Source organism: Macrosteles quadrilineatus, unplaced genomic scaffold (assembly GCF_028750875.1).
Source record: "Macrosteles quadrilineatus isolate MER2022 unplaced genomic scaffold, UCM_ALF_1.0 Scaffold_7__1_contigs__length_78375512, whole genome shotgun sequence".
NCBI classification, from domain to species: Eukaryota; Metazoa; Arthropoda; class Insecta; order Hemiptera; family Cicadellidae; genus Macrosteles; species Macrosteles quadrilineatus.
The window spans coordinates 40,448,495-40,461,500 of NW_026542600.1; the positions used below are offsets into that span (position 1 = coordinate 40,448,495).

The 13,006-nt window shown below is 35.0% G+C and overlaps 1 protein-coding gene across 5 annotated transcripts in view; it reads right to left on the reverse strand.

The window, feature by feature from the left end:
- LOC128998477 (scavenger receptor class B member 1-like) overlaps positions 1 to 13,006 on the reverse strand; it is a 154,270-nt gene that overhangs the window by 42,854 nt on the left and 98,410 nt on the right. The window contains exon 1 of one of the 5 annotated variants that reach the window (XM_054424615.1): positions 1,318 to 1,551. The exons of the other annotated variants lie outside the window; for them this stretch is intronic. Within the exon in view, the coding sequence (XP_054280590.1) occupies positions 1,318 to 1,528 (211 nt within the window). The 5' untranslated portion in view covers positions 1,529 to 1,551. Of the gene's footprint in view, positions 1 to 1,317; positions 1,552 to 13,006 lie in introns of those variants that run through there. 5 annotated transcript variants of the gene reach the window in all.

A 13,006-nucleotide genomic window follows, 5' to 3' on the forward strand; every position in this document is an offset into this window, starting at 1 on the left:
AGCAGAAGACATTAGTAGAATTCAACCACATTATCTTGCTAAATGTAAGCGGATGTTATTAATTTATATTATTTGTTTGTAAATAAGAAAAATTCCTACGACAAACGACAAACAGAAAATAGATAACACTAGGAAATCTTGGATGGTAATTAAGATGTCCTCTCTCTGCCATTGCAAAGTAAGAATACGAAATGTTAAATATATGTCAAATACACACACAACCAATTAATTGTTTGTTTTGATATGTTAAATATAAAAAGACAAACGAAATTTTAAAATACCCAGTCGTAGTCAACTGGGTGCTTATTTTTAACTGCGTTTTTTTTAGATATAGCCTCCAAAAAATATTTAAAATAGAATAAGGATTGCATTTTTTTAACAATTTCAATATACTTTTCCTTTGTGTCAATAAAAATCGGGGTTTTAGAGAAACTATACAACTTTAGAAATATTTCTTAACAGCTCTATCTGTAAGACCGAAATTCTGTTACAATATACTCATTGGGAACCTACTCGTACTTCAATGATATTCTTCCGTAAAAAATAAAGTAACTATTTGAACAATTAAAAAAATGCAATGTATCTGATGGATTGTTTATTAGCAAAAAACAATGAGTGATAATTTTTCTTAAATAACAATAGTCCATAGTCATTATGAATAGCAACATTCAATTTTACATGACGCAACTTTTCTTAAGTCTTCTCATGAAACCAGAGACTGTATTTATTATTGGGGCAGGTCACGTAGTCTAGGAAACACATTATCGTTTGTTTTCTAGACAGATGGACCTACTGCCTATGGGTTCCGAATCTCCGGGTCTCGCTGTAGTACGTAGTAAACTAACATTGGTGTTTGGTTAGATTTATACCTGGGACTTCAAGACAGAATCACCAATAGACTCCCACCAATTAACAATGGTCTCGGGTGTTTTTATCATTACACAATGGAAAATATAAAAAAAATAGATGTTATTGTCTAATCGCAAGTATCCTGTTTATAACGTTTGGTTTGACTATCTTTTTTAATGTTAGCGTTTATACAACATGTTTTAGTAATCGGTACTCTATCATTAACAGTTTCGCGAATTGTTGATTGTCTATTATTTTTTGAAAGTCGACAACTTCACCAGAAGAAGAAGGTATTTTCCAACGAATTAGATGAATTCTCTGGAGGCTGAAGACAAAGAAAAAACATCTCCTAACAGTCTCACCGACAATTTAAAAACTCTTCTTCGAAATTGGTGTACATATTTGTTGGAATAGACCTTCTATCACCCCCTCGCCTTCACCAAACCGAGAAATATTCTTGATACTCACATCTAGATCTGTTTCTGATGCGGCCGTGGAAGAATCTATCAAAGACGGCACTCGCAGGGTCCAGACTCCTTGGGTTGTCCTGGGTAGTCGTGTCGCGATATACGTTGTGTTCCAGGGGCTCCTGGGTGTTGACGGCACTGTAGAGGGTCGTTCCTCGGGCTCTGCCCCCTTGGCCCGACCACCGACCGAACACAGACATCAAGTCCTTCATGGTCACCACTGGCTCTAGGTCTACTGTCTACTACTGACTGACCGTCGACCACTGCAGGTAAGAGTGTCTGGTGGTTCGCGAATGTGGTGGGGGAGATAACCTATCAACATCCTCTCCTCTCATTCACTCCTGCAATCCTCCTCGCATATGTTTACGTTCGTGTGTTTCCCTAGATGAGGTTTTGATAAACAATTATATTTCCACAATTCTACGTCTCGGGGAGTTTTACTGAAGATTTTTCGAAGGTCGTCAATATCACCTGACGACAAAGATAAACGTCGTTAACGTAACTTTTCGCAATGGAAAACCGCTTAAAACGTGTTATTGTAAAATACCCCCGCTACAGCAAACCTGCAGACTAAGCAAATTTCCATTTGCCTGATTTTATTATCAATTAAATCTATTTCAATAATATTAGGTTTAACGAGTACCTATAGGTTTGATGCTACAGTTAGGGTAAATAAAGTGTGTTTTTAGCTAAATAATAATAGCTTAGTCGAAAATAAATAAATTTTCCAGAGTTTAATCAAAAAATGTAGGTATACATAATCAAGCAAAATACAACAGTTAACTTATTCTACATAAGAATAACATGGGAATTTTAAATTTACAGTTTTTTGAATTTCCTCCGTAACCAATAGCCGTACAAAAACACTTCAACAAACTAAATTATTTGTTTTTTAAGCTCTTCAAAATGGTTTATAGAGAAATTAGGATTTGTTTTGTTTTGAGGGTCAAAAATTCGAAAAAACCATTTTCAGCCCATACGCCCCACCATAAACCCCGCTCCCGTGGTCCGATCACGCTGATTCGCGAACTCGTTCGAATAAACATAGGTTTATACGTTTGTACCAAATTTCATAAAAATCGGATAGTTTTTGCTTGAGTTGTCGTGCTAAGACACAAATATACGTGTGTGAATTTGATCGGATGGTGTTTTTGGCCTCTGGGGACATCAAAACGAAAAGTAAGTCGGTCCCGGGTCTATGCATTACCATTATAACTACGGTAATAGCTTATTACCTATGGGGAATTCTCTAAAACTCCTCCATTCCAACAATAATATTCAGAGAACCAAAGAGAAGTATGAACATTTGAATTATATGTATTAAGTTGAAAACTTGGAAATACATTGTAACTATGTCCAGCGACCACAGAATTAAAATTAATTTATAAATTTTAATTCTGTGGTCACTGAACTATGTTTTAGTTTTATCAGAAGCACCTCAAGTGACTTGAAGGCCACAATGTTATTTCTTGGTTCTTCCCTTTCAGAACTATAATGTTTTTCAGACTTTTATACGTCCCAGATTTGTATCACATCGATATTTCTAATTTCGTTAATAATTTATAACCGAATATTTATTTACAACAATTTGTAATTATAATGTAATGTAATTTAAAATTATCAATGAAGGTTCTCACCAACTCATATAAAAAAATACAGTTTAGTTTGTCTAGTGATTACTGTAATGGTCAATATTATAATTGTGTTTATAATAGATTATTTATTAGTGTAGTCTGAAAAAATTAATCTTACTAACGACAACACATATCATTCACATTCTGATTTCATAGCCTTTGGTGTACTCGAGCAACAAATTCTATGCCAGTATGTGGCTCTAAAAGGTACTACTTTATGACAAAGCTTTTTACGTTTATAAGCCAATATTTATTTAACCACCAGCTTTTTAATACCCTCTTCAAGAAAAGTAGCCGCCAGTATATTAAAAAAAAAAATCAAAATCAAAAAACAAAAATGTCAAAAAATAAAAAAATCAAGAAAAAATAAAAAAAGGACTTTAAAATGTCTATAAATTCAGTAAACAAATCAATAATGGTGAATCTGTGCTTTATTTAACCATTCTGCCAACTTGTTGAACCAGCTCATTACTGTCGTTTCAGATGACTTGGTTCAACAGTTTGACAGGATGGTTAAATAAACCACAGATTCACCATTATTGCTTTGTTTACTGAATTTCTAGAAATTTTAAAGTATTTTTTTTATTTTTTCTTAATTTTTTTTATTTTTTTTGACATTTTTTGTTTTTTGAATTTTTTTGTTTTTTGAATGTACTGGCGGCCACTTTTCTTGAAGAGGGTATTAAAAAGCTGGTGCACAGATATAGCAAATGTCTCAATCTCTTTGGTGATTATGTCAAAAATTAACCATAAATGGACCAAACTTTGGTAATAAATTTAATGTTTTATATGAACTTGTCTTTTGTTCATAGCCTATCGGAGGTTGAAAAAAAACAACCCTCGTATTTTTCACTCTAGGCTTATTTGGGAACCAAATACTTAGCCCAACTTACCCAAAAATGGGATTTCATTGCAGATTAAAACAACCAGGAGACAGTCAAATGTAAGCTAGGATAGGAAGACTTAACTTAGTATTAAAACCCTCGCCGCAGCAAACGTGCAGACTAAAGCGAATTTTCATTTGTCTGTTTCGATGTTTAATTAAATCCTTTTAGGTACGGTAGAACCTCTATAGTTCGACACTTTAGAGTAAATGGAGTTTAATATACAGGAAAGTAACACACAAGTTTTAGGCCTATATATAAATCACCCAAAATTGTTAAATACTAAACAGCTTAACAATTCATTTCAATCCAATCATTTGTTGACAACACAACTTACGACTACTATACGATTACGAACTAAAACTGCCCATCCGGTTGTTGGTCGATACTTGAACTAGGTATTATATGACGTCACGATCACATTCCGAGGTATCCCAAAAGTTGCTCACCGGAGCGAGCCGTCCTTTTTTACGCGGGGTCATAAACTGTCAAACCCGTCAGGTAGGCTCGAGTGCCGTTTGACTCCCCAGAGCATAAGAGTGATTCAGGGGAGGGGTATTAGTGGAATGGTAAATTGGGCAGGATTTAACGGAGACCAGGTACAGTTTCTTAACTTGGCTACCCTAATATCGGTTGAAAATATCGATTCGATTAGTAAACCTTCATTTAATTTTTTTCGTTATCAGCAAGTTTGGTTAGCTTAGGTTAGATTTGCTCATCCCGCCCCCCCCCCCTGGTCGATCTTTGCACCCCCATACCCGCAGTACTGTGGAACCGGTCACTGATACCTGGCTGGCACTCGCCCCGCCAAGCCTCAGGCTGTAAAATTACCCTCGTCAAATGTTTAGGCAATTGGCACTCGGTCCTACATTCTTTGCCCGATCACCAAATTTGTCCGTGTGCGAACTAATCCGTGTTTTTATAGGGCTACTTAAAGTATAAGGTTTTTCAAAGTCAGCCCAGGGACCTGCTCAAACTCAGACAGAGAATCGCCGAAGAGGTTCAAGCGATACCTCAAGAAATGCTTGAAAGCGTATTCGACGGGAGTTTCAAGCGGCTTGAAGAATGTAAACATTTTCAAGGACGTCAATTGAAGGATGTTGTTTTCATGATAAGAAATAATGGCTTATCCAAGACAAAATGATATAAGATTTCCTTTGTTTTGATGTGCTTTTATATCTGCAGTGTAAAAATTATAGGTTTTGTGTTATTTATAAACTGTATAGCTCTCATTGCCCAACCCTGTAATATGCATTGATATAAAAAAAACTAATAAATTAGGAATAATTCATAGTTATAAATAATGTTTATATTTTCAACAAATCAAATTCTGAAAATTCCAAATATATGTTACCCCTTTAGCTCTTGTATACTGCTGTTTCTGAAGCTAAGGCTTCAATGGAAGCTTGATACAACTTTGCTACTGACGTTGCATGCTACAAGTAGCCTTCTCATAGAAGTGTTTTATCTTTTTTTAATTTTAAAGTTTTAATCATGCACAGGTATAAACAAAAAATAATTTTCAAAGTTTGTTCGTGTACGTATTTTGGATTTGTAAATTAACGCTAAAATATGAATATAAAAATACCTCCTTGAATTTTACCAGATGATGGAAGTTTAGACTTAAGAAATTACATTTTCACGTGAATACAATAAATCGTTAATATAATGTTAAAAATTCGTATTGCATAAAACCGAAATTAATTAAAATATAATTTACTTTATAATTTAGAATTACTAACCATTGTGGTAGGCTTTGATCAATTGATCAATACAATAAGCTGGCACTTCCAAGGCAAAGTCACACAATAACAGTCCTCGAATTATTAGAACCTCAACCTTCCCTATTGTCACACGGCAACTCCCATGGGCCGGTGCAATGTAAGCTAGCTGGTAGCCGTAGGTGAACCTATCATTAAAATATGTTTCTTACCACTGCATGGAAACAATCACATTGCCATACTTATAAACAGTACGCAAAATAGCTTATTGCGCTCTAGAGCGGGAATGAATCATTCGCTAATCAGCTGATTTCACTGTTGGCGTTTCTACAATCACAGCCGCGGATCCGGTACGTTAGTTAACGGTAAGCAAATGACATAACCTTAAAAAAGCAAACATAATCTAAATTACATTTTATATACATCTAAAGTTAACTTGTGTGTACATAAGTTAATTATGGTGGTTGGAAAAATCTTATGTGTATTACGAGCACAAACAGTTATTGTGCTCTTAATACACAAATAGCTATTTAAATTGAGATTTTATAATTTAAATCCCAACAACCTTTGAGGTTTCAATGTTAGGGTAAGTCAATGGCAAGTAAATTCGTTACCATAACCAGTTTGTTATGGTAACGAAAAACCCCCAAACTTAACTACCCTATCTATGGTGGTTGTATGATATTATTCGTTTAGTGAATGTCTCAGGTTCAACTCCCGCCAATCACGCATGGTATTTAGCAAAAATATTATTATAAAGAAAACCAATTTTTTAATTTAATAAAAAAATATTTGAAAAAACTACTTTACATGCAAATTTTAACATTTAGCTTTAAAAATAAAAACTGCATTCCTATTTAATCTGAAAGTTAGCCTGAATACTATTTTTTATCCTAATTCATTGATTCAGATCATCTATTACCTAAGGTTCTCCGTGGCTATATTATTTACTTAATTGAAGGCGTAGTACAAGAAATAATTGTAATTTAGTCAGGATAAAATTCTTATAGGTAAATATTATTTATCCATTATGTAAAAAACTAATAGAATGTCACTAGGATAATACAACATACAATTAGAAAACCCTTTATTTCAATGACAACCATTTATGAATCGACTATTGTATGCTTGAGGAAATATTAGTATATTGTATGTTAGGTAGTACGTATATTAGCTATGTTCTTTTGGCGTAAACGTAGTCTTTGGACAGGACTATCATTTGAAGTTTGAGGTGTGTTACATACTAGCATAAAACTACTTAATCACTATCCCCACATAAAGTACACAACACACAAATCTTAACACTTGGAATCGCAATGCCGAGTAGTATTACTAAACTCTAACCATCAGTTAAGCTACTCATCCCATTGTTGGCTCGTTCAGGCAGTTATGTGAGCATTGTTGCATTGTCCAGTTGATTTTAAACACTATTTCAATATTTTTGTACAATACAGTAGTAGTAATTATGAAATTAAATATACCTTAAAAACGCTACAATAGTTTTCAGATGTTCATGTCTTGAGGTTACGTTTATGTTCAAGGTCATCGAGATCTTTTTACATTTATGATATGATTTCTTAACAGTACCCAAATATTCAAAGCTTAAACAAAATTAGTAAGGTTCATATTGGTTAGTTTTTTGATTTTCAGTCGGAACTACACAAATATGTTTTACTCCCTTTTTAGCCACATTCAAGAATATTTCCTTAAAAACAGCCATTCAAAAAATTGACACTTCAATTGTAAATAATTATTTTATGACTTTATCAGTAGCACAACAGATTTATTTTGTTTCTTTACAAAACTATGTATTTTCTTGTTGCTTTCAGAAAGAAAATCATTCCTTTTGCACTATAAAATCTCAGATGAAAAGAAAGGTTTTGTTTGTGCACATCAAACATTGTTTTAGAATTTGATGAAAACTAAATACAATTTAATACATAGTGTATAGCAATACATAGTTTATATAGTACGATATCTTAGTTTCTCCTAGTATCTTTATGAATAAGTTTCACTCACCCTTTGTTCTATCCTGTGTCTTTGACAGATCACTCAAAACCCTCATCTTCCGGTTCACAATTTCTTATTAGTTAAAAGATTTATATTTAGTTTTACTTCAAATTATTAAAATAGAGTTCAAATTATAAAAGTCCCAAGGTACGTTTCGCACTCACTAGTAATTAATTGTAATAAATACGTATTATAAAGTATCAACAAAACAATAAAGTTCACTTGAACTATCCTAAGGGATTCGCATCCGTAGCAGGAAATTAAAAAATTAACACTCGAACAGAAAAAAGTCAAGACCGTATACTAGTTCGTTGCAAACCTCCTACAATTATTGTTAACTAAAGATGGTCACCAAACAATACCTCAACAAAACAATAACTGAACTTGATAGCAAAGACGTAACGCGTAAAAAAGATATTTGCAACAACTGTTCGTTTTACATCCGCTCGTTGTACGACCGACACATATATAGAGCAAGCTAGGAGGGAAGTTGGCAGAGAAAGGTCCCAGGACAAACAACTGTGACTTTTTCCTGCCTTGAGGCTAGTAGCTGCTCCAGACACTTTGGAACAGTTATTTTTGGAGAGGTAAAAACAGGTGACCTTATCTAGTGGTCATCGTTGTTGTCATATAGTCAACGCGTAGCTCCGGACATTTCCATGTCCTGAGGCGCGGAATTCCGTTCAACTTAAATAACATTCTGAATCATCAAGAGGAATAACCCTATTATAGTGGATTCCCAACGGAATATGCTGAAGTGCTTTCCGGTTTGTTTAAAACCTCTAATCTAGTTGTCCGTTTGGGATCCGTTTGGATTCTAACTTTTTCGAAGAATATATTGGAACAAAGTTGAAATGTATTATAGTTCTCTGAATTAAATTTTACCCGTTTGATTGCATTATTTTGTATCGTATTGTTTAGCGTAACCTTGAATCGTAGTTCATTGAATTGCATCATATTACATTGTATTCTATTGTAACACTCACGGCTGTCAAGACGAACGGCCATTAATTGCGCCAACTGACCTGAATCAGGTAGTCGGGCATTCCTGAATTGCGCCAATTACTCCAGGGAGCCACCTAATACGTTCATTTACTCCGCCAAGTGGCGGCCCTCTTTTGCTGTATATTTGAGTAGGTTAGGATGACACGTAAACAAGGGCATTCCTTCTGCCGGCAACTCACCCCTACCTGACTTGGGCTTGGTGCAATTAAGGAACTCTTTGGCGCAATTAATGCACGGCCGTCACCGAATGGCCTTTCGCGAATGGTGACCTGCAGTACAAAGACATTTCTCCTTGCCTATTGGGCTTGGCGCGACTAAGGAACATTTTTTGGAACCCTTTGAGGGCTTGGCGCAATTAATGTACGACCGTAAAGACATTGACTTTACAGGCTTCACTCATGGCTCTTCTCACCCTATAGTTTTCCTTATAATGTTAGGTTATGTATATTTATTTGTTATATTTAATGTTAGGTTGGAAAAGATTTGAGACCAGTGATCAAGTGTCTAAATACAATGCTCTCCTAAATTTAAGTCAAATATGTATTCAGTATGCATTTACACGGTCCGTTTTAACGAGTTTTTGGGGACGTCAGTTTATCCGGAAACCCTGTTATCCGGACTGGCCTCGGTCCCGAGGAGTCCGGATAAGAGGGAGTCCGATTAAATACAGTGATTGATTGCCTAGGCATGTACAGAAGTCTAGTTACAACTATAGTAAATATTGACCTAGGCTTGAATCTAGAAGTCCACTTTTAACTTAAGTGTGTAAATCATTGCCCTGTCTGTACAGAGGTATAGTTACGGTTAAAGGTACGTAGACCTATTAAATAGTTTATCCTGCTTGGCCTGGTACAGAAGTCTAGTTATAACTAAGTTTAAGTTTATATGATATTCCCTTTATTTTCCCGTAATACGGTAAGAAGAATTATTGCCGCCAAAATAAGAGCTTGTTGGCATTTTAATGCCAACCTAGAAATTTACTACAATTCAACAGCAGGTTTTACGCTAACACAGTGCAGGCTCAACAACTCAAATTAAACGCCGTAGCCGAATACAAACACGTCTTTTATAATTGGTTTTAATAATTTTGTTGTAGTTTATTATGAATGTATTTTATTTACTCATGCTATGAGGAATAAATATGTTATTTATTTCATTCATTCACTATACAGTATGGCCATTCGGTTCTAATCTATTTTAACGAGTATTTTGGCAACAACCGAGGATGGAGCTAGCGGCAAACGATCACCACCAGCGTAGTGGCAACCACCATCTTTCTCAGGTAACAAATGTTTTACTTTGAAAAAAGTAGCTATTTATATTACGTAAATGGGAGCTAAACAGACTAACTTATTTATCAAACTGCGATGTTTTAAGCGTATTAGAATATTGAAAAACTAATGTTTATATGCTATTACAAACACGTGGGTTTTCCATTCTATCCTACGTTTTAATGTAAAAATCAATAAATAGAATCAGCTGAATGGATTTATATTTCCTTAAATTTTTCCAACAAACCAAAATAATTAAATGGGATTGTTGTTTTGGTGTCGTCATGTGTCCAATTTGCATCAAAAAAACAAATTAAAGTTGATGGGATGTCTTTGTTAGTGCAATTATTATTAGATGTTGTACGTGAGTAGCCTACTGTATATATTTTTAGTGCAACCTTTTTGTTGAGAGTATTTTTAAACTTTATATTTATACGGTAACATTGCATAGTGGTAGTTATAAAAAACTCAAGTTTGAATAAATTGATAAACAATGTGAGTCATCATAGCGCAGCCTTAGTTTGACCACAGACAAACTCTGAGGATAAGATCTAAAGGTGTGTATGATGTGATTTGAAAGTCTTTTAATTTCGACATGTGAACTATGGCCTTTATAAGGCCTTTATAATGCCATATAGAAGAAAGTCAAATACAGTATTAGAAGGAGTGCAAGAAAGACTTAATGTGGCAAGATTTCGCAAAATACATCTGATAATGACCCAAGCCTGAGAGAAAATTTTGTCCTACAGTCACCTGACAAAGTGGGCTTCGTTGCACAGATTATAGTACAGAAAACCTTACTTTGGCCCACAGTTTTTACTTTGGTGCACACCAGTATTCTAACCAAACAACACAAAACAGCGTGCTTTTAAAATGCACGTAATCCGTGTATGCTTGGAACTAGGTTGGCAACACTTTAATATACTACGACTACGATTAGCTGTTTCAGTGTTTAATATTTCATTCAATGTTTGGATTTAACCTAACCTAAAAACGTGTTGTACAGTGTTTGAAAGACTAATTATTTACATGATTTATAGTAACTGTAGGAAAATATAATGCATCAACACGGGTGCAAACCACTAGTTACACAAATTACTATTTATATATATATCAATGATCAATCTTATAATACATGCAGCAAATGTTCTCGCCGTGAGTTAAATGCCGGACCAAGTTAGGCAAATTTACAATTGATAATTTCATGAATCCTGGGTCAACCTTCCCTACTATAGGACTTAGCACAAATCGAGCAAATGCTAAAAGCGTGTGTAATCATTTATCATTCCTGAGGTCTGTATTGATCAATGAAATTTACCTTATGTTGTAATCCATAATATTTTTAATAAAAAGTGTATTTGTAAAGGTTTATTTGTTTAAATCGATGCTTACTCCGCTCAATTGGCGGACCTGAGGCCGCATACATAGTTGAAATTTATTGATTAATCTTTTTTGAGAATCGAATTTTTAAAATTTATGATTGGTATAACAGGGTTATAACACGTGTTGAGGAGCAAGCTGGTCTAGTGGTAGAGTGCGGAGCTCCGGTCCAAAAGGCCCCGGTTCAAATTTCGCCAATCACCGATGACTCTTACACATGTGAAAAAGCCACAACCCCCTAGCCTTAAGTAATGTATAAAAAAGGTTCTCTGTTAGAGTCAAGTAAATGCCACAATGGTATATTACGTTACTAGTCCTGAAAATAGCTGTTTACGGGATTACCATACGAGTCAGGTACACACATTTTGGACGAATGACGTACGATATTTTACGCCATTTCTAAGCTAACTTAACAATAAAAATCTGAACAAATTCTTATAGTCTACTGACTAAAGGACTAACAATCACTACTCTTAACCTCTAAGCGAGGTTATGTTTTTGTTTATAACCACTCACTGCCAAATATAATCAGCTGGTTGTTGTGCGGTAAAAACTCATTACAGTACAGTAGTACGTATGAACCCCCATTTGATTAAGCTGGCGGCAAACAGCTGTTTTCTGGACTAAATCCTTGCGTGGGAAGTTCTTTAAAACAGTGTAGTGTGGCGTAAAAACTATTATAAGTATCACTACTTGCGTAATGCTGTGGTACCTAACCGTAAAAATGTTAGGTTAACTGTTATTTTAAATTTAATATAGATTTGTAGTTTTAAATGAGCATTGCTTATGTTTCTATTAAATTGGGGAAACTCGGTTAAATATAACGATCAATAAATTAAAGTATATCTGCAACCGCTGAGAACGTTGTATAAATTATAAATCCTTAGCTATTTCCAAAGAAAATATTTTTATCAAACTATTTACAAAACATTAATCATTATGACGAAACATGATACAAACAACTGAAAAATAATCCATTAGTGGCAAATCTAATGGAGCAAGACAATTCTAGTAACTTGAAAACACAAAATTTCCGATAAAACATGTATGAATTAATCAATATGGATTATCCGTTACTTTACCTGATATAAATGGATGGACGGTCATCTAGGCGAACTCTTAGGAAACTTCTGTCCTTCACCAAGACTAGGCTTCGTGTGAAAACGCGTATCACGCATTATCATCCCATATAGTTCTGTTGACGCGAAACTTTTAAAGTTCTGCTCTAATGACAGGTGGCATTTATCCGATCTCATCGGTCTTGATAAAATCCTTGATGACTTCGATTTCGACAGAATTCTCGCGACCATCCGATAACACGGTTGTAAACTGATGGCGCAGAATTCGGCTGTGGAGGATTAGGTTCGAGTCTTGCAAGTAAAAATTATTTTTGGTTTTGCTGTGACGTGGTGAATAAATATTACACAGTCAAAATGGGCGGGCATTAATTGCGCCAACTGACCTGAGTCAAGTAGTCCGATATTCCTGAATTGCGCCAACTACTCCAGGGAGCCACCGTAGACTATGCTTTTCTTAACTATGCCAAGAGGCGGACCTCTTTGACTGTATAATTGAATAGGTTAGGATAGGTTAGGTTAGGTTAGGATAGGTTAGGATAGGTTAGGATAGGTTAGGTTAGGGTAGAATGACACGTAAACAAGGGCATTACTTCTGCCGGCAACTCATCCCTACCTGACTTGGGCTTGGTGCAATTAAGGAACTCTTTGGCGCAATTAATGCACGGCCGTCACCGTATGGCCTTTCGCGAATGGTGGTCTGCAGCAC